This window comes from Antedon bifida, chromosome 10 (genome assembly GCF_963402885.1).
Source record: "Antedon bifida chromosome 10, ecAntBifi1.1, whole genome shotgun sequence".
Classification (NCBI taxonomy): domain Eukaryota; kingdom Metazoa; phylum Echinodermata; class Crinoidea; order Comatulida; family Antedonidae; genus Antedon; species Antedon bifida.
Window position 1 is genome coordinate 565,627 of NC_136235.1, and position 27,390 is coordinate 593,016.

Sequence of the window (27,390 nt, forward strand, 5' to 3'; positions counted from 1 at the left end):
TAACACCAACACAACACGCGGACACTAAGTTAACAAATTGTCAGGCAGCGCCCTCAATCATAAGGGTACATCATGGAGAAATCCAAAATGACACCACAGAAAAATTAATATATACAGTAAAGGCAAGCATTAAAACAGACTGGAATAGTGTCACATCAATTTATTTATTATTACTGTAGAAATCTCATTATAAACAATAGTGACATTCTTCTTAAAGAGCATTAATAAATTTCATATCTTATTATAGTTTATACCTAGTTTAGATTTAGAAAATTTAATTATAGATGAAAATTATATTCATATTTCAGAAATAGTTGTATGACAAAAAGGTTTCATTTAAAATGCTGAATGTAATTATCTTGTCTTCTTTTCATAATATCTAATATGTTAAGCTTTGTTCCCACTAGAATGCACCGCAAGGACGCAGGTAATTTGAAACATTTTGTGATCCATCGCTTGCTATTGGTCAAATCGGTATTCGTGTTGTACAGTGCATCCTTGCAAATTGCGTGCTAGTGGGAACCAAGCTCACGTGTCTCAGACTGTACATTCTGACACTTAAACATCATTTCTAGTACATTATCTTTTTCATGCTTACTTGCTAACCACACGCCTACTATATTCCTATACTGCCTTACTATTTAGTTGCAGAAAAGATAAAATAAGTAAATGGAAATTCTGTAATACACCTAAATTCTGAGTTAATAATTATATTATTAAATACAAATAAAATAATAATTTGAAGCTATGACGAGTGACCATGATTTAAGTGTTCATATCAAATTGTAAACAATAATTATTTCAACCAGGGAGGGTGGATTTTGCTACAAATTATTTAAGGTGGGTGGCAAATATTTGAAGCCAAACAAAAAGGTATAAAACAGGTACCAAAATGGTGGGCATAGGGAAATATAGTGGAGTTAACTACAAGACAATCAACAGGTGAAAGAAAGTATTTTGGGTGACAAATTCGCCCCCTCCCCTCAACCCCACCCATTATTGCTATATATATTTATTATAGAGATTGAGATATTTGAACATGAAGTCAATGACATCTCCATGTTAGATCAGAGTATAAAACGTAATACTATAGTCAATTGAACAACACATACACATTTGTGTTAGGTATGTATTATTCAATATTTTGAGTTTGGGAGTAGAAACAGTTCTTACATTTATTACAAACTATAGCCTACCTACCACAAATCTATAACTGTTGCATAATATTGTCAATTGTGTTTTTTGTATAATTCATTATCTTCTTGTAACATTTGTTCCATACATTTAATATTATATCTGATATAAATAAATTCTCCTGAAAACATTCTACAATCTATAAATGTAAAAATGGCAGACATGTGTACTTATTGTATTAGTCTACAAATGACAGTTAGAAAATTGAATATTAAAAATGTTTTTTTTAAATCTAATATTACAAGTCTATCGTTTATAAATCTATACACTTTTACTTTATATTAAAGTACAGTATATCTTTCTTCTAAATTGAATGCAAAGCATGAATTATAGTGGCACAATACTTAGGCTATTATATATCCCCTCTCCTATAAATGGAATAGTCCAATAGAGTCCCAGTATACCTGTCTAAACTGTGCAATTTCCATATTTCATGTAACCGAGTAACCGGCTCTTGTCCAATGAGACTCATTAATGTATGTCGTGTCCATTACTATTTGAGTCACTTGTTGATAGTCACCTGGTTTTTAAGGATTCTTCAAGGTATATACTTTGAGAATGTTTGTATTTCTTTAGTTCGTTGAGGGCGTCCTTTATATTAAACCACATCCTTCTTCGACCTGTCAACAAATTAGGAACATCTTACTACACGTCTTAACACTAGGTTTGAGGGTCCTATCAATATTACAAAACCCCATCAATTGTTTTGCTTTTTAAACCTTTACATCTTTTGGAAGTGTAGCATAGTAAAGTATAATTAATGAGAATTAATGAAAAAAGGAGGTAATATGGAATAGAAAGTGATTACAAAATTTAAAATGTTATAGGCCTACCACTGACGGAAGTTGATCAAATTGTAATGATAAAAAACATTAGAAAATAACAAAAATGTGATAATAATGAAAATAATATGAAGATTTTATGGTGATGACATGAAAGATGATATTAATGTGAATAAAAGTGGTGCTTACGCCACAAAAGAGAAAAAAAACCACAAAAACTCATCAATTGATAAGGAATTGTTTCCTACAACATATAACTCATTTACCCCCTCAACATGATTGAACATGATTGCATTACTTACCTGATTCTGTTTTATCCAGCCACTCGTCCAACTCTTTCTCAAACAATAAACAAAATACTGAAGTCCTTTTCTTCTTTCCGCCTTCTTCAAGCTCAAAGTCTCCAATATGTTTCCCAACTCTACCAATAACTCCAGCCTAATAAAAACAAAACATTAACAACAGAGTTCGATTTATTTTGATATACAATACAAAAACAGATAAAGACAAAACAAAAAACGCAATAATTTTGTATGGTACCGGGTATAGCCCTCTAAATTCCTTAAGAGGTTTACATCCTGAGGCCCCCCCCCCCCCCCCCGAGTGTTGACCAATGAATCTGACCAATTTAGAGTACTACTTAAATATTTAAACATAAGCTACGTGAGAGTGGAAGAGAAAAAAAATGCATTGCTGACAACAAGATGTAAAACAACTGATTTATTTATTACTATACTGTACCTCCTCTTTGAGTTCTCTGACTGCTGCATCTCCAGCACTCTCCTCTGGTTCAAGTCCTCCACCGGGCACAACCCAGTTTTCAGGCGAGCCGGTTGATGAAACCAGTAGAACCTATATTGGACAAGCAAGAAGGGTGATAGACATTATTTGTATGAAAATGTTAAAAAGAAGCCAAGTGTAAAAAAATAAGAAAGTTTATTGTCCAATTTTTTTTTTTACTGTACTAGGAATACTATCTATACTGGTACTGATACCTTTAAAAAAATAGTTTGATATAGTTTACAGACACTAACAGTTGCTTGCCCAGGTTTAATTTTGTGCAAGTGTAATGTACGTGTCAAAATGTTTGGGGGAATTCCCGCCGTGATGGCAATTAAAATAACAAAAATGTAAATGTTGCGCAATCTATTACCATCCAAAATAATTAATAATTTAATATTAATACGACATACAGTTACAGGGATTTTTGTTTGGCATCCATATTATTAATATTAACAGCAGTACTAAATAGGCCTAGGCTTATTTTGTTTAACCATACCAAACGTCACACAAACACAGACAGGGGATGCCAAGCAACCAAACTGCGATCATGTTCGACTGATGATAACTCGCTTCCCTCTCATTCATGGCCTAGCTAGGCCTAGCCTATCTAGGTGGTCAATCGAAAGTTAATACCTCATCAAAGTCGGATGTACGAAAGCAAAGACTCGCAGACCGTTTTCGGTAACCATCGGCATAGTATGTTCTTTCTGAATTTGTTTTCTTCTTCATCTTGCTGTCTTTATTTCTAATTTCTCTCGCCATAAGTTCACTAAACCTCATGCCATCTCGCGCCGCCAGCAAAATGCTTATTTCATTTCAAAGGTCAACAATAGGTCAAATCGGTACTTTTATTACATCATCGGTACGTATTTTAATACGTGATACCACTTCAGAGACGGTATTTATCAGTTTACGTATGATGATTTCAATGACGGATTTAAATACACTGTACCTTGTATTTACAAAAAAACATTAAAACAAGTACTGATAGCACATTCTATAGAAAAAAATAATACAGAATATAGTACATTTGAAAAGGTCCAAAAAAAAGTTGAGAAATCAGATAAAGAAAACTTATATTTATTTGTTTTAAAAATTGTGCAATTATTCGGTGTTTGGTTATAAACATTATTCTTATCATAGAATAATCGTTGGATCTGGGCTGGTTGTATGTTACCAATTAACTCACACTCTTTTATCATCATCATTACTAATTCAAGAAATTTAAAATAAAACATTGGACAACAATTGTAGGCTATTGCACAAAGTTTATTTATAAAACCAGAATAGAAAACGATTTAAATGAATTAGGATATTGTTTATTTAAACAAGGTTCATTAAAAAACAATAGTTTGAACAGCATATTTTATCATGTTTATTTATTAGCATGCAGGCTGATGCAATCAATAGCCAATCACATTTTATGGAATGAATTTCTTTGGTTATAAAATATATAAATAAAATGTCATCAAGGTAGTCACATTCAAGGTAAATAAGTACATCATCCTAAAGCTTGCTTCCCACTGGCGACGCAACACAAGGACGTAGACTTAACGCAAACGAGTTGACCACTGACAAGCGACAGTCCAATAAATCCATCGCTTGTGATTGGTCGAAAATCTTACGTTGCGTTACGTCGTTGTGTTGCGTCTCTAGTGGGAACAAGGCATTGCTAATGCTTGGTTTCCTATATTCATGCTTAGTAATGAGGTGAAGACCTCTTGTTGCCGATGCCAAATATGTATCACTGTCTTTTGTTGCTGATGCCATAGTAGACCTACAGTAACTCTCTGGTGCATGTGCCATGTATCCATGTATAACTACAGTATCTATACATATGACTGTCTTTTGTTTCTGATGCCAAATGCATATCACTGTCTCTTGTTGCTGATGTCACAGTAGGCCTACAGTGACCTATCGCAGTTTCTCTCTGGGAGCATGTGCCATGTATTCATGTATACAGTACATCTTGTTGCTGATGCTATCACAGAGTACTACTTTCTCCTTGCTTAATGATGCACAACCTCTTTCTGCTCAATGATGGCATGTACTATATCTTCTTGGTAATTGGTGTCACCTCTATTCCTACCTCTTCCTACTCAACGACGCCATATAAATCCACAACGAGAGGATATTATTAGGGTAGGGATGGATGTAAACCGCAAGAGCAAATTCAATGTTAGCTGATTCATTCTCATGTATTCCAGTACTTTTGACTTTTTCAATCACAGTTTTCATGTCAGTGTAAGACATATGAAGAGGGAATCCACAAAGCTGTAAGAAAGACAAGCAAGTGATGGTGATGTTTACATGCTAAGAAGCCAAGTCCAACTAAATTTGTTCGTTTCACAGTCAAATGTTGGTGCCATTGCTGACTTGATTTACTATTTGGTTTGGTTGTATTCAGTAAAAAAAAAGTAAAATTTGCAATTATTTTGTTCAAATTGTAAAAACATTATGACATCATCAGTTTTACAATGACCAATCATCAGTTTCACTATTATGACATCATCAGTTTCACAATTATGACATCATCAGTTTTACAATTATGACCTCATCAGTTTTACAATAATGACATCATCACTTTTACCACTGTCGGACATCATCAGTTTTACAATAATGACATCATCACTTTTAACACTGTGACATCATTAGTTTTACAATTATGACATCATCACTTTTACAATTATGACATCATCACTTACATTGTAAGAACTAAGTATATCAGCAGCTTCAGTTTTGTTTTCAGTTACTCTGGATTTATTAAACTCCAAAGAAGTAAGTATTTTTCTAAAAACTTGAGTACAGTAGCGATTCCAGCGAGTAATATGACGAGGGCGCCAATTCATTATGGAATCACGTAGTTCCTTTTCAATTCTAGAAAACAAAGAAGAACAAAATATATTATACAGTACTTTTAAATAATGAACATACACAATATTGGAATACAGGCTAATGGATAGAACTTACTGTACCTGTTTTGAAGCCTAAGTACAGTCTGTGGGCTGGTGTCTATATAAGTCAACTTACCTGTCTTGAAGCCTAAGTACAGTCTGTGGGCTGGTGTCTATATAAGTCAACTTACCTGTCTTGAAGCCTAAGTACAGTCTGTGGGCTGGTGTCTATATAAGTCAACTTACCTGTCTTGAAGCCTAAGTACAGTCTGTGGGCTGGTGTCTATATAAGTCAACTTACCTGTCTTGAAGCCTAAGTACAGTCTGTGGGCTGGTGTCTATATAAGTCAACTTACCTGTCTTGAAGCCTAAGTACAGTCTGTGGGCTGGTGTCTATATAAGTCAACTTACCTGTCTTGAAGCCTAAGTACAGTCTGTGGGCTGGTGTCTATATAAGTCAACTTACCTGTCTTGAAGCCTAAGTACAGTCTGTGGGCTGGTGTCTATATAAGTCAACTTACCTGTCTTGAAGCCCAAGTACAGTCTGTGGGCTGGTGTCTATATAAGTCAACTTACCTGTCTTGAAGCCTAAGTACAGTCTGTGGGCTGGTGTCTATATAAGTCAACTCATTTGGCTGAAAAGAACCAATATAACAATTATGACCAAACTCAGAATAATAAGTGCAACATTTAACTATCTTTGTTTCATTCGTAAATGCAACCTTTGACCTTGTATTATTAATTAATTACTAATATTTTTAAGTAAATGCTATTGTTTTTAAATTCCCTATACCGTAATAAATTACAAATCCGCATACAAAATAGTACAAAAACATTTAAGAATAGCTAACCTGTACACTTGAGAGTCCGGGGTTTGGATAAGCACGATTAAAAAATGGTTTCCAGCATGTCGTCTTTGTGGTGTCAAAATCCATCATGTTTGCTGCATCTGATGGTTGAATGTTGGCCCAAATCTGAAGGAAGACAACCAAATACATGTACAGTATGTAGGTCAAGTGGAACAAAGAAAGATCTTTACCCGCATCATAAGAAGTTTGCAATGTTGAAAACAACTCAAACAATTAACAGACATGATCAATTACTCAAATGATGTTAGTAACACTGCTATTTGTTTGTACATATGGTCTTGTATCGAGATACAGAGAAAGAGACTATAACTAATGTTTTATTTCTAGTTAAGTTCAATGTTTATCACTTATGTATTATATATGAATCTGTAATTGAAAAATTTGATTTGAATACTACGGCAATAGATTTGATTAGTTATTATAGATGGCAAGTATCTGAATTAAAAGGAAAGGTATTTATTCTGGTCCTCAAGCTTAACATTAAATTTGGATTAGGTCTTCTATAGACACACGGCAGCAGTTCAGCACCTATCAGATCATCACAATACAGTACAATTAAAGATTTAGAAACTCACATTGTCATTATTCATCAAAGCTGTGACAGACTTCAAAGGACAGAAAGTGTCACTCTTATCATACCATTCACCGGTTGATGGGTTCCAGATCTTATACCCGTCATCATCAGCACTCAGCACATACACAGTTGAGCCTTCTGGAATGGCTGACCCTTTAATGACCCATGACCTCTTGCCCATCTGAAGGAAGTAGTTACAAAGAAGGACGGCGTGTTCTTCTTCATCACCTTGTAACATTTGTAGAAATTGCTACATGATGAAAAAACATAAAACTGTAAATTCAAGCTAATGCTATTTGTGTTATGTTACTTACAGACTCCAGATGAACCTCCAGAATATGGCTAAACGAGTTGTAGCGTACTGTACGTTGCTTAACCACTTGTCACTATTATTTCTCAATTTATTGTTTTCCTGTTTAAGTTGATTCTGTATGGTTTTATTTTATTGTACAATAATGCTATGTAAGTGGATTTCTTTGTAGAAATACTTACATCACAAGTGCTCCAAATATCACACAAACCTGGATACACGACACTGTCAGACACAAATGAGATCAAAGACACAAATCTGGCAACACGTTCCTAGAAACACAAACATTTGACAAGGTCAAACTTGTTTGATAGTGTAGACAGAGCTTTGTAGACAGAACTGTTTTTGATGTTGTATTGTTTTATGTTTCAAACCTGTTAGTGGCGGTAATTATCGCTGTTGGTTTTGATTGAATAAAATAAAATTAAAAAATGAAATTTAAGCGATCATTACAGACTATGCTAGCCAGTAACACAATTCATAGACTGTATGAAATATCTATGTACATGGTAACAGTGTAATGGCAACAATAATAAAAACATCAATTATCGCCAGTTTCAGTATTGTACAGTTCAGTCAATTCTCTCAATACTTGACTCTCTGAAAACCGGAAACTCTCCCATTAACAGACTTTTCTTGAGGACCAAAAGGTCCCAAATTCATTTTTAGTCGCGTAGACGCGACTCTATATTCACTATGTCGGTCGGTCGGTAGGTCGGTCGGTCAATCGGTCTGGTATCACTATGCGTTTTAGCACGCGACTTATGGCTGTTGGCCTTGTTACCTTTAAAAACACATTCTGAATACTAGCCTTTTTGAAAAACCAGACATATTTGGCCAGCCCAAAGGTGTCTGGTATTGAGAGAGTTGACCATTTATATATTTTCTTCATAACTGATTTCAAAATGTGTAACCTTTGAATTCATAAAATGACATACCATAGGGGTGAATTTGTTGTCGCCCTCTAGCACCTTGGTTGGTGGCGCTAGCGGTCTAAAATAACGAGTCACAAACACAGACTTTCCGTTGATGTCCATCACGGTTGTGATCACTTCTCGTTTCGGGAATTTCTTTTTGAATTCAACAACAAAATTGTCGGCATACGCAAGAAGTTTCTCATCCTCTTTAGAATCAAACTAAATGAAAACAATTTTTAGTTTACTTAATATCAATTACTGTTTATGATACACAAGTAGTAGAAATATGTAGACACTGTATATTGTACATGATAAAACACACACATTTAAAATAACTATACTTAATTATTAATATATAAGATGCAAATGTGGTTTATCATCAAAAAGTAATATAGGATGTAAATGTCATCTCAAATAAGCACATTATTTGTAATTTAATGTCACTACAGTAAGCAGCACATTTGAACATTTGCAAGAGCATCAGATGTGCTTTCAAAATCCAGTACTACTTGTACAGTGTACTAAAGTGTACTAAAATTCTTAAGTCATCATTTCTTAAGCTCTGGCTACACTATCAAACTAGTTTGACAAAAAAGTGTGATGTGTCAAAATATGGTAGCTATATTCCCAAATATGGTAGTGATATAACATCATCATGTCCATATATGGGCATATCACATTTTTTTGATATAGTGTAGACAAGGCTTCTTTACATGTACTTTCATACAGTACTAACCTTTTCCCTTGTGGGTTCCACTGGAGCCAGTGGTGGTTCAATTGTTATAAACATTGACAGGTAAGTTCTACCCAATGTATGTTGACCACGCTCGTAACCAAGAAGCGAGGTCGGAGCTTGAACACGAAAAGCGCCCTCAACCTAAAAACAGATGTTATTAAGCCATGTTAATTTTTAATGTGACAACATTTTGAAAATGACATTACTTTTTATGTTCTTGTAATTAGATCTTTCTGTTTCTGTTATGTGATGATTTAACTATAATTCATTATTTTAAAAAACTTTCTATTTTGTAAAAAACTTTTAGTCCAATTCAATTAATTTAGTTGTCTCATACATTATATTTAATATACATTTTACAAATTAAAATATCCAGGATAACAACATTGGGTCTCTATACTTAAACTAGTTACATTATTATATTTTATTAAAAATAGACAAAAAACATGCAAATAAAATGATGCATGTTTTCAACTACTGTACTGGTACATGCTTTAATAAATCAACATAAAAATGTTTGAAATATGAATAAATAAAGAGGCTTTTACATTATGCATGTAACTGTATCCTTCTGTTGTTAAATAGAGGTTATAAAAAATAACTATAATCAAATATTGTATAGGATGCAATAAAACAAACACATGCACAATCTATATTAATCATGCTAGATATGCTAGAGAATATAAATGTAAACAAACTGCCAATGAAACTATGAATTAAAATAATTTAAACTAAGGCATGGTACTGGTTAATGAAGGGCATGGGAACACAAGTATGGAGGCTAAAATGAAAAAGACAACTGTACTTAGGACAGACTGTATTGGCGATATCACAATGGCAATTGTTTGTAAAAACTGGATAAAGATGTCTAACTGTACTGTCAACAAGGAATTGTGGAATGTGTACTGTAGGTTGAGGGATCCAATAGCATATATAGAGCATCAATGAATGGTGGTTTGTAACAACTGGATAAAGATGTCTAACTGTACTGTCAACAAGGAACAGTATATGCATATACATACAGCATCAGTAATATCAATGAATGGTGGTTTTTAAAACTGGATAAAGATGAATGGTAGTAGTGGTACACTGTGATGTACTGGATTGGGGGATACATGCATGTAGCAAAGGCATCATTCAGAATCAACAGCCTGATACGTAATGTAAATGAGTGTACAGTATTTCTTAAAAATAAAATGTATGATATTTTTGGATTTATAAAATTATTTGATTGTGTGAGGTAAATTTAACTTAAATTGTAAATGGGCTGAAAATACTCATGTTGTATTCAACATTCATGATGTTTTAAAGAACCTACCACATTTGATTTGAAGAACTACAAAGAAAAAACATAAAAAAAATAATTACACAACACAAGTACTTTATATAGTACTACATTATAAAGACATAAAGTATGTGACAATGTTAGTACACTACAACAAAACAAGACATTTCTTAAATATAATTTGTTTTGAATATAAAAAATTAATATTTTACGAATATTGATCTTTTTAACTAAAGGACAGTTTAGAAATTTTAGGAAGAAAAGATTTCTAATAGAAAAAGACTGTTAAAACATGTTAGGTGTCCATAATGTATTAGTTTATAATTTTACTAAAGCAAAGTAAAATTAAGATGCAGCTACTAAACAGCATATTTCATACACACAGTAGAATAAATTATTTATTAAACCCTTCCAAATTCATACCATTGCTGACTGGTTGTTCTGTGAAAGATTAAACAGACAACAACATGTAAACAGTTATAGGTTTTTACCACAGGGCTACCAGGTGATTGACAACCACAACCATAGATTCACAAATTGATTGACAATAACAACAACGATCATTAACAGTAAAAACAACATTGACACATTCTGTATGTTATTTCAGGAACATTAAGTTAATCATATAAATGATGTTCGCTGCAATTACGATTTGAAAGCTTAGCTGAAGACTTTTCTTTTCAAACAATTTTTTAAAAGATTTTTCCATTCCTTGTTTTACTTTCAATGTATGTACAGTGCTTGTATGTACAGTGCTTATATGCACTATATAAGGATGAACTATTATTATCATTATCAGTATTATTACCCTTATTGAGTTTAGTGCTGTAGGCAAAAACGACTTAATAATTATTATTCATTCAAATAATTGTTAAAAAGAACTCCTGTTTATTCACATTGTCAGATAGTAAGGCTTCTTTAATAAACAAATAAATCTATATAAGATATTGCTGTGTCAAAGAAAACTTTGGAATGCAACAACATTTTGTAAGGTAAAATGCAGAGCTCAATGGTAACCAGTTAAAACTGAGCAACCGTGAGTTGAAACATAGCAATAATAATAATAATAGTAAATAATATGTTACCTTGCCCTGGAAATAAATGGTTGAGAATGGAATCTGAATACTGCCGAGCCAACGTCTCTCAACTCGTCGATGCACCGTGCTCGCTGACTCTCTGTTATCCTGTAACATGTCAATCAACACCTCATCAAACAGATTCAGGTAGATTAAGTCATTGATACTTTGTAAGTTGGTAGATGAGTAGTCATTATTTGGTGCTCTGTCAAAATCAAAGAGTAAAGCTCTGTCTACACTACCAAACTTAGTGTGACAACAAAATGTGATGTGCCCATACATGGACATGATGATGTCATATCACTACCATATTTGGGCATATCACTACAATATTTGGGCATATCACTACCATATTTGGGCACATCACACTATTTTTGTCAAACTAGTTTGATAGTGTAGGCAGAGCTTAACATTAATAATGTTTCAGGGTGTAATTTATTTACAGTTTATAAAGAAATAAGTGAAAGAAATTGATTGAAACACATTCTTACTTGAATGGCATTGCAATCTCTTGTTATTGTTTATACAAACACATTCTTACTTGAATGGCATTGCAATCTCTTGTTATTGTTTATACAAACACATTCTTACTTGAATGGCATTGCAATCTCTTGTTATTGTTTATACAAACACATTCTTACTTGAATGGCATTGCAATCTCTTTATACAAACACATTCTTACTTGAATGGCATTGCAATCTCTTCATTCCAGTTAGGATTTGGTCCTTCTGTTGTACTTGTTTGCTTCTTATTTTGCTGGAACAAAACCTCCACAAAAGGTCTTACAATATTCTAATATCAACAAGAACAAAGTTTACAGGTTAAAAAAAACAATGTGGAAGTTACAATTCTAATTTCTAAAACAAGATCACAAATAATAAAAGCAAAACAACAAACAAACCTGTGTTGTCGGACTTGATCCCGATTCAGAGCTGAAACAGAAAAAAAATACACTAATGTAAATAAAGATATTAAAGAAAATAAAATCACCATCATTTAAAAAGTATATTTTTACTGTCTGTCTTACCAAATACACACATTCATCCATCTACCATATGACAACCACAAATCATTGTTATTACCTTAATCCAGATGACCTGACAGGGATGTCAAAAGCTCTTTCAATGTTGATGAGAATATTAACATCAAGGCCTGCCAGATTCTGAGCTGTCACGGTCTTGCGTTCTTTCCTTTGAGGTCTGAGAGGGCGTCGTGGTTCAGCAAGTTTCAGAAGATTACCACCTAACAGTCTATGAAAAAAAATGATGTTAATTGGTACCTTTGTTACGTTGCATACACCTCATGAGTAGACACATACTAAAGTGTACCTACCCTATGTTTGGCACTGCCTCCTCATTCACAACATCTTCAAGTGAAAATTGATGCTGAGCTGCAAGAAATCTTGCCATCACTTGCTCACGTACCTACATTATATTGAACAAAACAATTATACTAGAATCAATTTTTTAATATATCATTTTGTCTGCGTGTATCAAAATATTGGCTGATACTGGTCTTAGTGGTAGGATTTAAAAAATAGATAAAGCAATAATATACCACACTATAAAACTCTACCAAAAACATTGATTCAAAACAGGACGCATTATAAAGTTTTTAACCTACTAAACATAAAGCTTGGACATTTTCAACTAAGAAGTTTCTCATCACTGCAATGGCTCACATTCTCCTTGACATAAAAGTTCAACTCTCTCTAATACCAGACTCTCTGAAAACCAGAAACTCTCCCAAAACAGACAGAAGTTTACAATTTACAAAAGGCCAGGCAGCGCATATAAGGCCAGATTATGAGTGTCTCACATTGGGAGAGTTGACTTGATATAATTTGTGATTTATACACAAGACCATATGTAAAACAGGTGCAATATCTAGACCTGATATGTTTTTATCCTGTCAAAATGTTTTAAATAAAATAAATAAATAAATAAAATAAAAATAAATAGAGAAACCTTTCCAAGGAACTTGGCTACTGCTGCTCTGTGTGGATCCATGTCAGCAGACACTAAGCCTTCTTGCTCTTTCTGCTTCCGTAATTCATAAGCCTGGAATAAAAGGAAATCAATATTTAAAAAACAAATTATTCAACAAAAGTACATTAACTAGGCTATTAATTCTCTAACAATTATGCTCAAAATTAACAAGAATATTAGTGAAGATTACCAAATATCTGAGATGAAAACAAAATTGAAACTCTTCTTTTAGAAGTCAGTAGTGGTCAGAATTTTTTGCTATGGTAAGCCCATTGTTAATAGAAGGTACACTTGACCATGGAGAAATAATTTCTCCATGACTTGACTAAACAATCAAGTAGTAAAAACCACAAATTACCTTAAATATATCATCTTGTATCTCCTTCTCCTGACATGGAACAAATTTAATATTCCTAAATTCAGGGATCTCCTTCTGCCGATATTCTATCATTTTAAATCTTTTAGAGAGAGCTAGTTCATCATCAGTTACAAAGTTGAACTCTTCTTGAAGTTGTTCAAGTCGAAAGAAGTCAGGAATATGACCTTGCTGTCCATCACCACCTCTCAACATCTACAAATATTTTATTCAATTTATTTTCTAATACACTGAAATCTAGTACAATAATTTAAACATTCTCAACATGCTTTTTACGAATTACACATAAATGCATGTTAAACTTACCTTGACCGAATGGATGATGTTAGCATTGACTGGGTCATTGGGGTCAAGTCTTGCGTCATTGATCCAATTAGAAAGCTTCTCAATGTCAATGACCCCACCAGCACCTAAAGCAGATAAGGCATCATACCGGTGCTGCATCCTAAAATTAATTGTAATTAGTTAAAAATGACATAATTTAAGTCAAATTGTCAATCATATAACAAATGGCAAAAACATGTAATATTAATAAAACATTGTTATATTAGATATTTGTATTTAAATATTCCAATTTGAAATATTTTGCTTTTACAGTACCAAAAAGTGTACTGTTTATATTTAATTTTTGTAAAACTTTTTGGAAATAAATCGTTTTTAGATTTAAAGGATCATATCCGACATCGCTCATATTTTTTTCAGTGTATTGTATTTTGGTATCTAATAAAAATAGCTAAATACATACTTGATATCTTGAGGATTCAGAGATTCTGGTGGAATCAAAGGTCTGTTATCATCCCCCACACCCCAAGCGACACTGGACACTATGGAACCAGAGGTCAACGGGGTCACATGCTTTACACTCTCCCCTTCACCAAGCTCCACTGTGTAACCTGTGAATTTTGAAAAATACATATAGATATATGGCAAAAATGTGTACTGCAGAGGTCCCCCAGTATAAAGAAGAAACAAACAAAACTTGCGGATTATGAGCTTTGTGAAAAATATTGTAGAAATATCATGAGATATGGTACAAATGATTTTTAAAAGGGGTTAAGCTCAATTAAGCAAACTCTGTGAAAAATACAGTACATTTTGGACAATTGGATCATAATGAATGTATATACACAACATGAAACCTACTAAACTACTGAACACTGAAAGCATTTTAAAATTAAAACCAACCAAACAAGTGATCAAAATCAAACTACTATTACTACTAGAAAAAAAATCTTACCACTGCCAACAGCACTGTGGTTATAAGATCTTTTATGGTCACTACTGAAGTCTATCTCCTCAAGTTCAACGACATCGGATGTCATCCTGGTGTCTGGTATCGGTAAAAAGACTTCTGCTATCATGTTGTTGAAGGCTCCAGATTCAAATACCTAACAATAAATATTCTATTAGCATTCAAGTACTATGATGCAGAATGCATTGAACCATCAAAATGTTAAAGGCTGCGGCGCAACGGCTATGAGCGCTCACTGGCTAAACCCAGGAGCCCTAGAGCTTACGGGGGCCCTGAGCAGTGTTCAGAGGAAACAACAGGCTAAAAAATGGCTGAAAATGCACAAGGTCTCCAGCGTTGAAAGGCACTTAGCATTCCTAAACCAGGGGCCTCAGGTTAAAGGCTGCTGTACATTCTACTTAACTAGAATAAGGGATCGTCTGGTATTACTGGCCATTTCATTATCAAAAGGACACCACTGCAAGGTGCAGTACAGTACAAAGTAATGCATTGTCAAATATCAAAATGAGTTAACCTACCTGCAGCTTAATGTTCAAAGGCCATTGAACAATCTGAACATTAAATATTTCTCCAAAACGAATTGTAAAATCTGATGATAATGTTCTGAAAAATCAAAATAATGGCCATTCAATGAATACACAGTAGAACCTCTATTATGAAACTGAATGTCCACTTAATAGGGTGTTTCAACAGTGAGAGGGGTGGGGGAGGTTGGTTCTACTTCAACTTTAAAAGGAATGTTGGTAATACAAAGATAAAACAATGTTTCTACTTTAAGAAAAAATTTTCTCATTTTATGCATTGTGTGATCTAAACAAAATAATACTTATACTGTATAAAGCCTTGTCTACACTATCAAACTTTATGTGACACAAAAATGCCCATATATTGACATGATGATGTCATATCACTACCATATTTAAGCATATCACTACCATATTTGGGCACATCACACTTTTTTTGTCAAAATAGTTTGACAGACAGAGCTTAAGAGTGACTCTATTTCTTTCTCTTACAAGACTACAAATGAGTCGACTATTACCTGACACCAGTTCTTGAGACCTCCTTGTCGTTGATGAGAACTTTAATGAAGCAGCGACATTTCTGCATGCCAGTTCGACGAGCTTGCTCAGACTTTGGACAATCACTAGGGGGCGTCACCACCGCAGTGTTACTCAGCTCAGGATAAATGTATGGTTCCCCTGTATCAAACAAACAGAATATTAAAAACAAATTGTCATCTTATAGGTTATTGGTGATAGTAGAATACTGCTGAAACATGTATATATAAGTGCCAAGTAAAGCTAACAATAAGTCAACTATATCTAGACTTAAAGATGTTTTGATGTATTTTATTCAAGCATTCAAGTCATCCATCTTCGTTGTTTTTTTTTGTCATTAATGGGTTGTCTTTGGTTAGCCCATTTCCTGGTCAGAGTCTAGATACTTTATCAAAGCGCTCTGATCTTTACGAAGTAGCTCTATATAAATGTCGAATTATTATTAATAGTAAACTTTCTTTTTACCTGGTTTTCTCCTAATCTGCTTGTACTTTTGTTTCAGTTTCATCTTCTCCTCATCTTCATTGAATGTTTTTTCTGGTTTTTCAGGTTTAGGTACTTCTACAGCATCATGTGTCTCTACGTCAGACTCTCCTTGGCTTTCTGCCAAACCTTCCCTTGATCCTCTCTTTGCTTTTCTGTTCTTTTTCTTCTGAAAATATAATTTTTCATTTTCATTTCATTTATTTATTCGACACAATCTTTTAATGAATAGACCATTGGTTTACACATGAAGAAATCTTGCACAAGAATGACATAAAGAATAGGAATTAATGTTGAGTACTCATCTTAAACTAGTTTAAGTGCACACTAGTGAATGATGCATTCTGGACTTATGATTTAAGACTTTCTTGAAGAATTCAATTTGGTATAACCCAATTATTATTACCTAATAATATTTTATTTTCTTTATGTTTATTTAAATTAATGGTGTCAACTTATGTAAGAGTATCTCTACCTGATGTAATGAAAAAAAAAAGAAAAAAAAGAAGAGGAAGTAATAAAGGTGGGTTGGTCACACGAAAGACAAAACAAAATATAGATTTGTTTGTTTGTACCCTTTCCTTCATAAATTGTTTCCATTGTTCCAGTTCTTGTTTGTACACTTTCATCTTCACATTATACTCCTTTTCATGTACTTCTTTAAGTTCTTCTAACTCTTCAGTTAAATCATATCTCCATGCTTGTTCATCAGTAGCTTTGTCGGACAGCTCTCTGGAGGCAAAAACAGAGATTCAGACCATTTAATATCTGCGTTTTTGTTTCTGTTTTTGCTCTATTATCTTTTTAGCGTTATTGTTATTTTCTACATTATTTATGAATAATTATTACTGGATGCAAAAACAGGGATCAGATTAAATAATTGACCATTTTGTTTCTGTTTTTTCTCTATTATCTTTTTCATTATTGTTATTTTGTACATTATTTAGTTCTGTTTCAGGGCAGTCCTTCTTAAGCTTTTGCTCTCCGAGATTTCAACTCTCTTATTTTTCTGTATTTAAAACTATTTTTTTTCATTACAATTATTGAGATAAGAGATATGAATGGAATTGAAATAAATTTATAATAAATAAATACTAAATAAATCTACTTACTTTCTAATGGTCAATTTAATTGGTGAATTTGTACATTCTTGTTTTTCTCTCAGTGCTTTTGTTTCTTTCCAAGTGTGTAGCAAGTTACGAAGTAGATTTCTATCACTTGACATTTCGCCATCCCGAAGCTTACGAGATTGTCTTTAAAAAAACATTTGCAATTTAATTTTTTATAATGGAACGACTTATACTGGTCTTATATACTTAACATCACAATCAATGCCACACAATCCTATACATAATATGTAGTACAGTAAAACCAGCACCTACAGTCGCTAATGCATATCTACTAAAAATAATCAACATCACTCCTAATACAACTGAAACTACAGTAACTCTCTAAATATTTCCTTTTAGAGTACTAAAGTGCAATAACACTATAACATAGGAGCATGATGTACTACTGTATTTTGTGTGTAGTGTGTGTGTGTGGTGTTTAGTAGGATCAACTAAATACAATTTCATTCATTTAACATACTACAGTGAACATTAAAACACAGTTATTGAAACTGAAAACGAATAATCACCAACTAAATACAAGTTTATTTCATCATTAACATACAATAAGGAACATTAAAACATATCTATTAAAAAGAATAATCACATTTTTCTGAGTATTAAACTTAATGAGAAATAACATTAAGTTTCATCAATTGTAAACTTTACCTGATTTCTTGCTGATAATTGTGAACTTTTGTTTCTAGTTCACTAACAATGGGTAGTTCAGAATCTTTCAGTTCAAAAAGTTGACCTTGCAGATTTGTCAACGCTGATTTCAAAACCCTCAACTAAAACAAAGAAAGTCATTTTTCAAACTCAAAGCAACAGAGAAGATGAATACAATATAATCAATCAATTAAATATATTTTTATTTTGTGAGTTGTCAAAATATAGTAAAAATTAGTTTGAAATAAAAATAATACATAAAGAGTAAATTGACTTAATCAATCAACTAACTATTTAATGGTTGCTCCTATTCAGATATTTGTATTCACTATGGATTAGTAATTATGAAGCATTGCTTTGAACATGTAATGATTACCTTATCAGAATAATACTCAGTCATAGCCTTCTTGTTCCTGGTCAGGTATTGGTCAAACAACTGCTGAAGTTTTGTGGTCAATAAATGCTCCTTGCTGAACATTGAATGATGTGTAAATATGAGCATGTTTACATCTATGTCCAGCTGGTACTGACCATAATCACTACCTTGACCATCTATGAAACGGTTGTCAAATTCTGAAAGAACCGGCTGAAAAAAAACCACTAATTTTCAATTTAGAAGAACCACACTCACTAACATTATATATTCATAAGTTTACATGAGTAGATTCCTGAAACAATTCTACCAAAAATAGACAATAAGTGAATTCTTTTCATACCGCTTTGTAGACAGTTTTCAGATCAACTTCAATATCTTCTGAGGTTAGGATCCTAGGCCTAGATGGAATAGTTTTGATCGGATTTGGCAATGCTTTGATCCTGCCGTCATCTCCAAACCAATTTTTACCCTACAAAAGATTCAGAAAGAATGAAGAATTTGTTGAACAATTTCAACAGAAGTTCAGACCTGTATGAACCAATAATCGAATAAATATGACATTCATACCTTATCAGAAGATTTCAAAAGCCTGGCCTCCATAACATTCTGGTTGCGTGAGGTCACCTGGGGTCTCACACCAACATAAAAACCTTCCTCTTCTAAATAACGAGGTTCAACGTCTTCTGATATCTTATCTTCAACAGCAACTGATTTGAAATATCAAATAAAAATATAGGAATATAAATAAAATTTCAATTACTACTACTACTACTCCAGAAACTAGTTTGACAAAAATAGTGTGATGTGCCCAAAAATGGTAGTGATATACTCAACTATGGTAGTCATATGACATCATCATGTCCATATATGGGCACATCACATTTTTTCTTGTGGACTATTTGTATTCTCTAGACACAATAATAATCAAGTATGTCAATAGCAAATTATTTCACTGTGCCGATATACAGGTGACATGGCATTCACAAAAACTTACTGGTGCGTACACTTGGTACAAAATAATAGCCCTCTAATTTATCTTCTCTCTCATGCATTGTAAGATAATCAGGTCCAAGATATTCTATGGGGCGATCACGCCAATCTTCTTTCTGGACAAAAGCATCTGATGTCAACGCCTCAAAATCATCTGGTTCTCCAGCTTCTTCTGGTTGGGGTTCTTGACTGGTGGATGGTCCTGCTTCATCCTCTACTGCTTGTCTTTCAGATTCTGGTGGGTTTTCAAAGTTTTTAGTAAAGAAATCGTAGCACATTTCATTGCTCGGGAGATCTTTCTGTATTTAAGAAAAAGAAATCAATAAAACAATTTGTGAACATTTTAGTGTAAAAAAAAGAAATTTATTGTAAAGAAGGAAAATAGATTGTTACTGTGCTGAATAATGGCTTATCACATGAAATTAAAAACATATTGTATTATACCCTCATTGCTATCACTGCCTCTTTCCACTTCTTTACTTTCTCTAATGCCGCAGCTTCTACCTCCTCATTCTTCTTTCTTTCTTCTTCCTTTGCTCGTTCCTCTTTAGTCATCTAAATAAATGTAATGATTAATAGTAAAACATACACCAGTCTACAATCAGAGACACAATATTGATAAATGAAACTGCACAATCTACTGTAGGAATACTACGACAAATACAAATGGAAGCAAACAATGATTTATAGTCTTTTCCGCAAAACTCTATTTAAATGCGAGCAAGTTTGTAACATAGAAATGGAAGTCCTATCTTACACCAACATACTCTTGCTGCTGTTTGTAATAAATTATAATAATCATTCAAATGGGTTTTATAATATTACTATATAAATATAAAACACTTTTTATTTACTGTAGTATGTATGTCTGAATAAACAAAACCAGATTAATAGGGATAGATAGGTGTATCAGAGAGACACAACATTGTTACAATTTATAATAATCATTCAAAATGGTTTTATAATATATTTTAATATAAAACACTATTTATTTAATATAGTATGTATGTCTGCATAAATAAACTACTAACCAGTGAAGGGTCATCAAATCTAGTGGTAGCAGTGGTCCTCGGTCGAGATCTTAAACGTCTCGTTGGCCGGTCCTTCTCTTGGTCATTCTCAACATCATCTTTCATTTTCTGTTCCTCTTTTTCCTATCAAGAAAAAATAATTATTGCTGGCTCGCTCCAAGAAAGTTGATATGTTAAAAGATTGTACAAGAGTTCCTACTCCAATAGGAGTTTTTTTAAATTTTTTAAAAATTTTGAAAGGTAAGTAATAATACAGTATATTGAAAATAATTATGAAATTTTGAAAAACCTTGGGATTTTGAAAGGTAAGGTATAATATTGATAAAGTCCATGTAATTTATGATCCTGCATTACATCATCATGTTCAAAATACTCAAAGGACTGGAGATGATTTAAAAGTTGCAGCATATTGTTTTAACTTTGCAAACAATATAAAACAAGGGGACTTCCAAATAAATGTTAAAAATCATGAGCCACTTGATTATAAGGGACAATATAAAACAAGGGGACTTCCAAATAAATGTTAAAAATCATGAGCCACTTGATTATAAGGGACAATATAAAACAAGGGGACTTCCAAACAAATGTTAAACACCATGACCCACTTGATTATAGGGACAATATATTAATATTACCTTATTAATATATGACAAATGTTGATATTCAGACACTGAGTATTAAACAGTTATTATCTCAAGTAAGGATAGAAAGTATTATTAGTACAATACTAAAACACTACAAACCTTTGTATGCTGTATCTTTCTTCTAATTCTTTCTTTGATTGCCGTGTTTAGATTTGAGGGCGTCTTATCGCCAGCAGATACTCCGCCTGCTTTTGCAGCTACCACTGCCTCATCCAAATTCATTGGTTCTGAAGATAAATAAAACGGATTTTACTACTTAAAACTCATTTTTAGGTAAATGCTTAACAGAATTGTATCAATAAAAACCAAGGGAAGTTACTGAAGATAACAAAAAATGACTATAATTTTTTTTTTACAGAAAAAAACCCAAAACTACTAATTCAAGAGATACAATTATAAAGAAATTATCTTTATTACCCTTACCATACAAAGTGTTGTCTATAGTTTGGACACTAAGTCTTCAATTATGTTTTCTTAAACTAATTGGATAGGATATATTAAATTAATTAGTTAAATATTGATTACCTTTTGATTGCCTAGCCTTTCTTCTCCTGCTGACTGGAACCTTTTCATTGGCACTTCCTTCACTGCCTTCTTTCTCCTCATCAGGTATCATTGGTATCTCATCTTCCTCTTGAAATGCCCGAGTCTTAGGCTTCCTTCTGGGTTTTGACACAGGAGGCTTAACACTGGACACATCCTCGGTAGATTCCAATGCAGTTGATAACTGAAATACACAATATAGGGCTTAGTTGGCACCTCTATACTTACACTATGCATTAAACAGTTGAGTTTAATTAAAGATATATTATTGTCCCCCTAAAAAAAATAATTTTTGTACAATTTTTTGTTGAATATGCCATTTTAATATCACATAATAGTTTATTCAATTTGACCAAAAATGTAATTAAAGCAAAAAATACCTAAATTGTCTGTTATAAGTGAAATAATTATTTTTAAAATTTTTTTTGAATAATTCAATTCAATTCAATTCAATAGACATTTATTTACAAAATCTGAATACATACAGTAGGAAAACAAGAAACAGGATTGTACAGAATTATAAAAGTATATCAGAAAATGAAGGCAAAAGCCCAGAAAGATGTTTGTAACATCTTGTGTTGGGCGAGCCTTAACACAAATAAAAAAGAAAAGAAATGCATTGAAGAAAATCATAATAAATTTCATAATCTAAAATATGAATAACAGAAAAAAAAAAAAAATCTGTTGGTACTGCAGATCGAGACATGACCGATTAATAAATATTTAATAAGTAGAAAAGGTGTATTTTTTTAATTTTGAGAGAAGTATCTTAGGGGAAGCAGATTTTAAAATGGAGGGTGGTAGGTTGTTCCATAGGGTGGGTCCAGAGTATCGAATGTTATGTTGGAAAAAATTTGTTCTATGGGAGGGTATAGATAATTTATTTTTAGTACGTGTGTGATGGGAATGATAGAAGGAATTGGAAGTAAATATATAACAAAGATGGTTAGGAAGGATGTTGTTTAAGGCAGAGTAGACAAAAATGGTTTGTTGAATTAAGTTGATATCATTAAGTTTGATGAGATTAAGATTTGAAAATAAATGAGAGGAATGGGAAAGCGGAGGCGCGCCAGATATAATTCTGATAGCCTTCTTTTGGAGGGTATGCAATTTATTAAGGTTTGTGGGGTATGTGTTGCACCAAACAATATTACAATAACTCAAATAGGGAAGAATCATAGAGCAATACAGGATGCGTAGGATATTAGGGGGTAAATATGAAGACAAACGAAAAATAATACCAAGGCTTTTGGAAATTTTGTTTTCAGTTACACTAATGTGTGTTTTCCACGTCAGGCCAGAGTCAAGATGGACACCTAAGAATTTTGCTGATTGAACAGAGGGGATGTTTATATTTTCAATGGTAATATTGTATAGTGATGGGTCAACATTTTTTAACTTCTGGGGAGTCCCAAACAGGATGAAGTTACATTTTTTATGGTTTATAGAAAGTTTATTAGCAGCAAAGTATTGGGACAACATCTCTAGGTGGGAGTTGGTAGTATTAAACAGAGTTTGGATTTCAGGGTGAGAATAAGTGACAGTTGTGTCGTCAGCGTATAGGTAAAAATCAAGTAATGGGGAAGAAAGATAGATATCGTTAATGTACAGAATAAATAAAAGGGGACCGAGTAAGGAGCCTTGGGGAACACCACAAGTTACATGATTGAAATTAGAGATTGAATTGGAGAATTTTGTGCATTGGACACGATTAGAGAGGTAACTTTTGAAGAGATTTAAAGCAGGGCCACGGATTCCATAGTGAGATAATTTGAATAAGAGTATATTGTGATCAATTGTATCGAAAGCCTTGGAGAGGTCTATAAAAATTCCTAATGTGAGGTGACGGTCTTCGAAACCATCAACAATTTTATTAGTTAGGTCGATTAGAGCGGATGCAGTATTGTGGCTTTTTCTAAATCCAAATTGTTTTTTGTAGAGAATGTTGTATTTATTTATGAATGAGGACGTACGTTCATAAATCACTCTCTCCAAGGCTTTCGAGAAAATTGAAAGAATTGAGATAGGACGATAGTTGGAGAGATCAGATTTGTTTCCGGACTTATAAATAGGAGTAACGCGCGCTATCTTCATCCTGTCTGGGAACACACCATTAGTTAAAACAAGATTAAAAATATGGGATAAAGGGAAGGAGATCAAATTGGCGACATATTTAATGGGTTTAGTTTTAAAATCGTCAATGCCAGGGGATTTGTTTGTTTCAAAGGATGTGATAATTTTTATAACTTCCGTCTCATCAACTGGATTAAGAAATAAAGAATTATGAGTTGGATTTGGCAGAAAGTCTTTAAATGAGTTGTTGACATTGGGAATTTTGTTAGCAAGGGAGGGACCGATTTCTACAAAGTATTTGTTAAAAGCATTACATATTGTATTGGGATCTTTAGTCAGTTCACCGTTACAGTTGATAGAGATATCAGAGTTTCGATTATTGGGGTTTTTGAGTAGTGAATTGATGGTTTTCCAGGTTGCCTTGATATTATTTTTATGTTTAATGAAAGTGTCCTTGTAATGTAATTTTTTAGCCAGTTTGACCAAAGTATTTAGTTTATTGCGAAATTTTTTGTATGTTTTTTCATTGGCGACAGAAGGACAGTGGAGGAATTTAGAATAAAGTTTCTGTTTATATTTAACTGAATTTAGCAATCCATTAGTCATCCAGGATTTTATTTTATTTATTTTTTTTTTTGATTTTTGGAGGGGAAAGTGTTTATTATAAAGTGATTAATAACTTTATTAAAACTGCAAAATGGCCTATTAATCATGTTTTTGGGAGACAAGAACTGATTTCAAGGCCTACACAGGTTCTTCCGACTTTGTTAGCCAACGTGTCTTGAAGATAGCTTGGAGACAACTAAACATAAGAATGACGACCCTTATTACCTCTTTTCTTTTTTCCTCTCTCATAGATGCAAGGTTTTCTACTAAGTTTTCCGCATCTTGTAATTCTTCGATTCTCTAGTATAAAAAAATAAAATGTATTTATTTAAGTTTATTTGTTAGCAAAACAATGTAATGTATTATTTCTTAAAGAGTAAAATCATAACATCATTAAAAACCACAGAACACATTTTTTAGAATTTGACATTTGTTGATCTATTTGATCATTTTCAAGAATCAAGAAAAATGGTTTTTCTCTTTTGTGGGGATATCCCATTTTTATTGCATACAGTATATGATAAATGGCGGATATTTAGATGATAGTACACAGTCTGAGGTCAATATGGTAATAGATTATATTCTTGAAAATAATAATAAAGGACAACTTACATCAACATCAGAACCACTCAAGTTGCCGTCCTCTTTATCACTAGCTTCCAAATTCTGTCAAAAAAAAAGGAAACATCAAATTATTTATTAGGATTTTAAAACAGTTTTAGCAGACTAGGGCTTAAAAATGGTTAAATTAAGTCCTGAACTTATCCTATCTTTTGCATTTTAATTTCTGAACTTTAGGCTGGGCCATTACTTGGATCTGCCTATGATTAGTCCTATAAATAGCTATTTATTATTGAGATATTAAAATAAAAAAAAAACATTTTAATTGTATTCCAGCAGCAGTTGTATCACTGCCTTTCTCATTTTCACAAAATATACAATTGAGTATATAAATGCTTACAGCTCTCGTTCTGAGTGGAATCGTATCCGCATTTTCCATTGTTGTTTCATCTTGAATGGTTGAATCTGTCATGGATTCCCTCAAATCCTTACGCCTCTTTTCTAGTCGTTTTTTTAGTGTTCTGTGAAAGGAACGTCTAGTTACATACTTTGAAAATGATTTTGAAAGTAAAACTTATTGGATGTGGGTATATAAAACAGGCTAGGCTCTAATTAGCCTCTTTCAGACCCACAGAACAGCTAGATTATGCAATAGCCATGTTATTGCAATATAGTATACTTGTGCAATTTTGATGGATGTTGCATTTTACTAAATAAAATCGTAATACTCATCATGTCATGCACATATCCCGATAAATGACAAATAAATTATAATAATATGGTATTAATAAAAGTAAAATAATAGTTTCTTATTATTAACTTCATTAAAACTTACATTTTATGATTAGAGCTATGATCTAAAATATCAATTAAATAATAGGCTAGGCCTAGTTTAGTATTTATAATTTTCATTTGGTAAAAAATAAAAACATTAAAATAATGACCAAAAAAAAGTACTTACGAACTCATTATTTTAGGCTATAAAGGTCTAGGCCTAAAAGACCTCCTGCCTGATCTGGACCCTACGTTAGAAGTTGTGGTCAGATTGTAAAAAACTCATTGGTCCAAACCTCAATGTAGTGCTAGCTAGGCCTAGGCCTAGATAGTAGTAGTAGTAGTAGTAGTAGTAGTAGTAGTAATAGTAGTAGCTGAGGTGAGTGGGTAACGGCGGCAGGTACGGATAGCGGTTGGTATTTCGGTAGGCTTGTTCGAGACTGAGCCTAGCCTAGGCCTAGGCTAATAATTTGATTCTGAAGCAGACATCTATTATATTTCTGAACGTTGAACGATCTTCAACAGATTAAAAAAGGTATATGCATATATAGTGGAAAATAATGTCTTATATCACAAGTATTAATAAGTAATGTATTGTTGTTTCTAACGTAAACAAAATGTACTTCAAGATTTATATTAGAGAGCGAGTGAGGGCGCTCTAAACATAACATTTACAGAGAGCCGGCCATATATATATTTACGAATTGAATGTGTGCGCATTTGGCTGCGTTCTCTTAAAAGGTCGGGCATTGACTATGCAGGCCAATAGACTACAATTTAAATTTTGTTAATCTATATATACTAAAGGAGGGGAGTTTCTAGATTCCCGCCCGGAAAATTGTATCTTTACATGATTTGAATTTCTAATAGAGATTAACAAAATCAAAATTTAACATTTAAATTTAATTTTGTGGCGTGTTCACCGCAGTAGGACTAACAATACCATCTTCCCCATTACACCTGCACAAACTCATTTGCATAACAACGAAGGGCTTACCAAACTGTTTAAAATAGCTGCAAGGTCCCCAGAAATGAAACATGACATATAAGAGTCTTCACTACCCCACGCATGATTGGGGCTAAGAAAAGACAATTTTGAAAAAATATTTATTGAAATATGAAATTAAATATTAAGTCTCCAGTTAAGCTCACCATGGTTGGGGCAGAGCTAAGAATGAAAGCTTAGTCCCCGGAAATTATGAAACAAAATATAAAAGTCTTCAGGACCAGCCATACAATGGTGATTGTTTCCCAAGTGTGAGACATGCAATGCATGCGGCCGTGAACGGTAATTCAACAAAACAAAATTATGAAATACAAACAGAGCGAGCACACAAAAGCCTACTTACTAATTTTAATGTTTCTATAATTTAGAAAACAATTAGAATTATCACCTTTGATAATTATAATGTTAAATTTCAACTATCCAGATGC

General features: G+C 32.9%; 2 protein-coding genes across 3 annotated transcripts; both read right to left on the bottom strand.

Annotated features, from left to right (window-relative positions):
• Nucleotides 1-145: 145 nt before the first annotated feature.
• On the bottom strand, nt 146-3,544 carry LOC144854000 (diphosphoinositol polyphosphate phosphohydrolase 1-like). Its single transcript, XM_078711881.1, has 4 exons — nt 3,393-3,544; nt 2,718-2,828; nt 2,279-2,414; nt 146-1,814 (listed from the first exon to the last, which is right to left on the bottom strand). Exons 1-4 carry the CDS (start codon nt 3,537-3,539, stop codon nt 1,711-1,713), a joined length of 498 nt encoding a protein of 165 aa, XP_078568007.1. The 5' UTR covers nt 3,540-3,544; the 3' UTR covers nt 146-1,710.
• A 512-nt stretch (nt 3,545-4,056) lies between these two features.
• Nucleotides 4,057-26,541, bottom strand: LOC144854748 (coiled-coil and C2 domain-containing protein 2A-like). Of its 2 annotated transcripts, XM_078712709.1 has the most exons (37): nt 26,144-26,541; nt 25,583-25,703; nt 25,234-25,287; nt 24,847-24,921; nt 21,925-22,126; nt 21,499-21,626; nt 20,756-20,878; nt 20,169-20,279; nt 19,729-20,023; nt 19,302-19,441; nt 19,075-19,203; nt 18,735-18,944; nt 18,359-18,480; nt 17,693-17,833; nt 17,156-17,312; nt 16,563-16,749; nt 16,079-16,238; nt 15,555-15,639; nt 15,022-15,172; nt 14,530-14,677; nt 14,091-14,229; nt 13,767-13,979; nt 13,388-13,480; nt 12,753-12,844; nt 12,503-12,670; nt 12,322-12,352; nt 12,103-12,212; nt 11,430-11,625; nt 10,768-10,785; nt 9,060-9,200; nt 8,345-8,542; nt 7,589-7,678; nt 7,098-7,346; nt 6,505-6,627; nt 6,230-6,288; nt 5,465-5,636; nt 4,057-5,033 (listed from the first exon to the last, which is right to left on the bottom strand). In XM_078712709.1, the coding sequence occupies exons 1-37, from the start codon at nt 26,149-26,151 to the stop codon at nt 4,845-4,847; spliced, it is 5,028 nt and encodes a 1,675-aa protein (XP_078568835.1). In that variant the 5' UTR covers nt 26,152-26,541; the 3' UTR covers nt 4,057-4,844. The 2 variants fall into 2 exon arrangements, with proteins under 2 accessions (XP_078568835.1, XP_078568836.1); XM_078712710.1 differs by lacking the exon at nt 10,768-10,785 and having other exon boundaries at nt 4,058-5,033.
• Nucleotides 26,542-27,390: the final 849 nt, after the last annotated feature.

What these genes read in the sequence shown, in the direction of transcription:
- LOC144854748 (XM_078712709.1), bottom strand. An exon ending in TAGCCAAGTTCCTTGGAAAG is followed by an intron (nt 12,845 to 13,387) that starts GTTTCTCTATTT and finishes AATATAATGTAG; the next exon opens with GTACGTGAGCAAGTGATGGC. An exon ending in ACAACAAATTCACCCCTATG is followed by an intron (nt 7,679 to 8,344) that starts GTATGTCATTTT and finishes TTGTGTTTCTAG; the next exon opens with GAACGTGTTGCCAGATTTGT.
- LOC144854000 (XM_078711881.1), bottom strand. Translation starts at nt 3,539, where the DNA reads ATGAGGTTTAGTGAACTTATGGCGAGAGAAATTAGAAATAAAGACAGC. An exon ending in GTACATCCGACTTTGATGAG is followed by an intron (nt 2,829 to 3,392) that starts GTATTAACTTTC and finishes TGTCCAATATAG; the next exon opens with GTTCTACTGGTTTCATCAAC. An exon ending in TCAGAGAACTCAAAGAGGAG is followed by an intron (nt 2,415 to 2,717) that starts GTACAGTATAGT and finishes TGTTTTTATTAG; the next exon opens with GCTGGAGTTATTGGTAGAGT.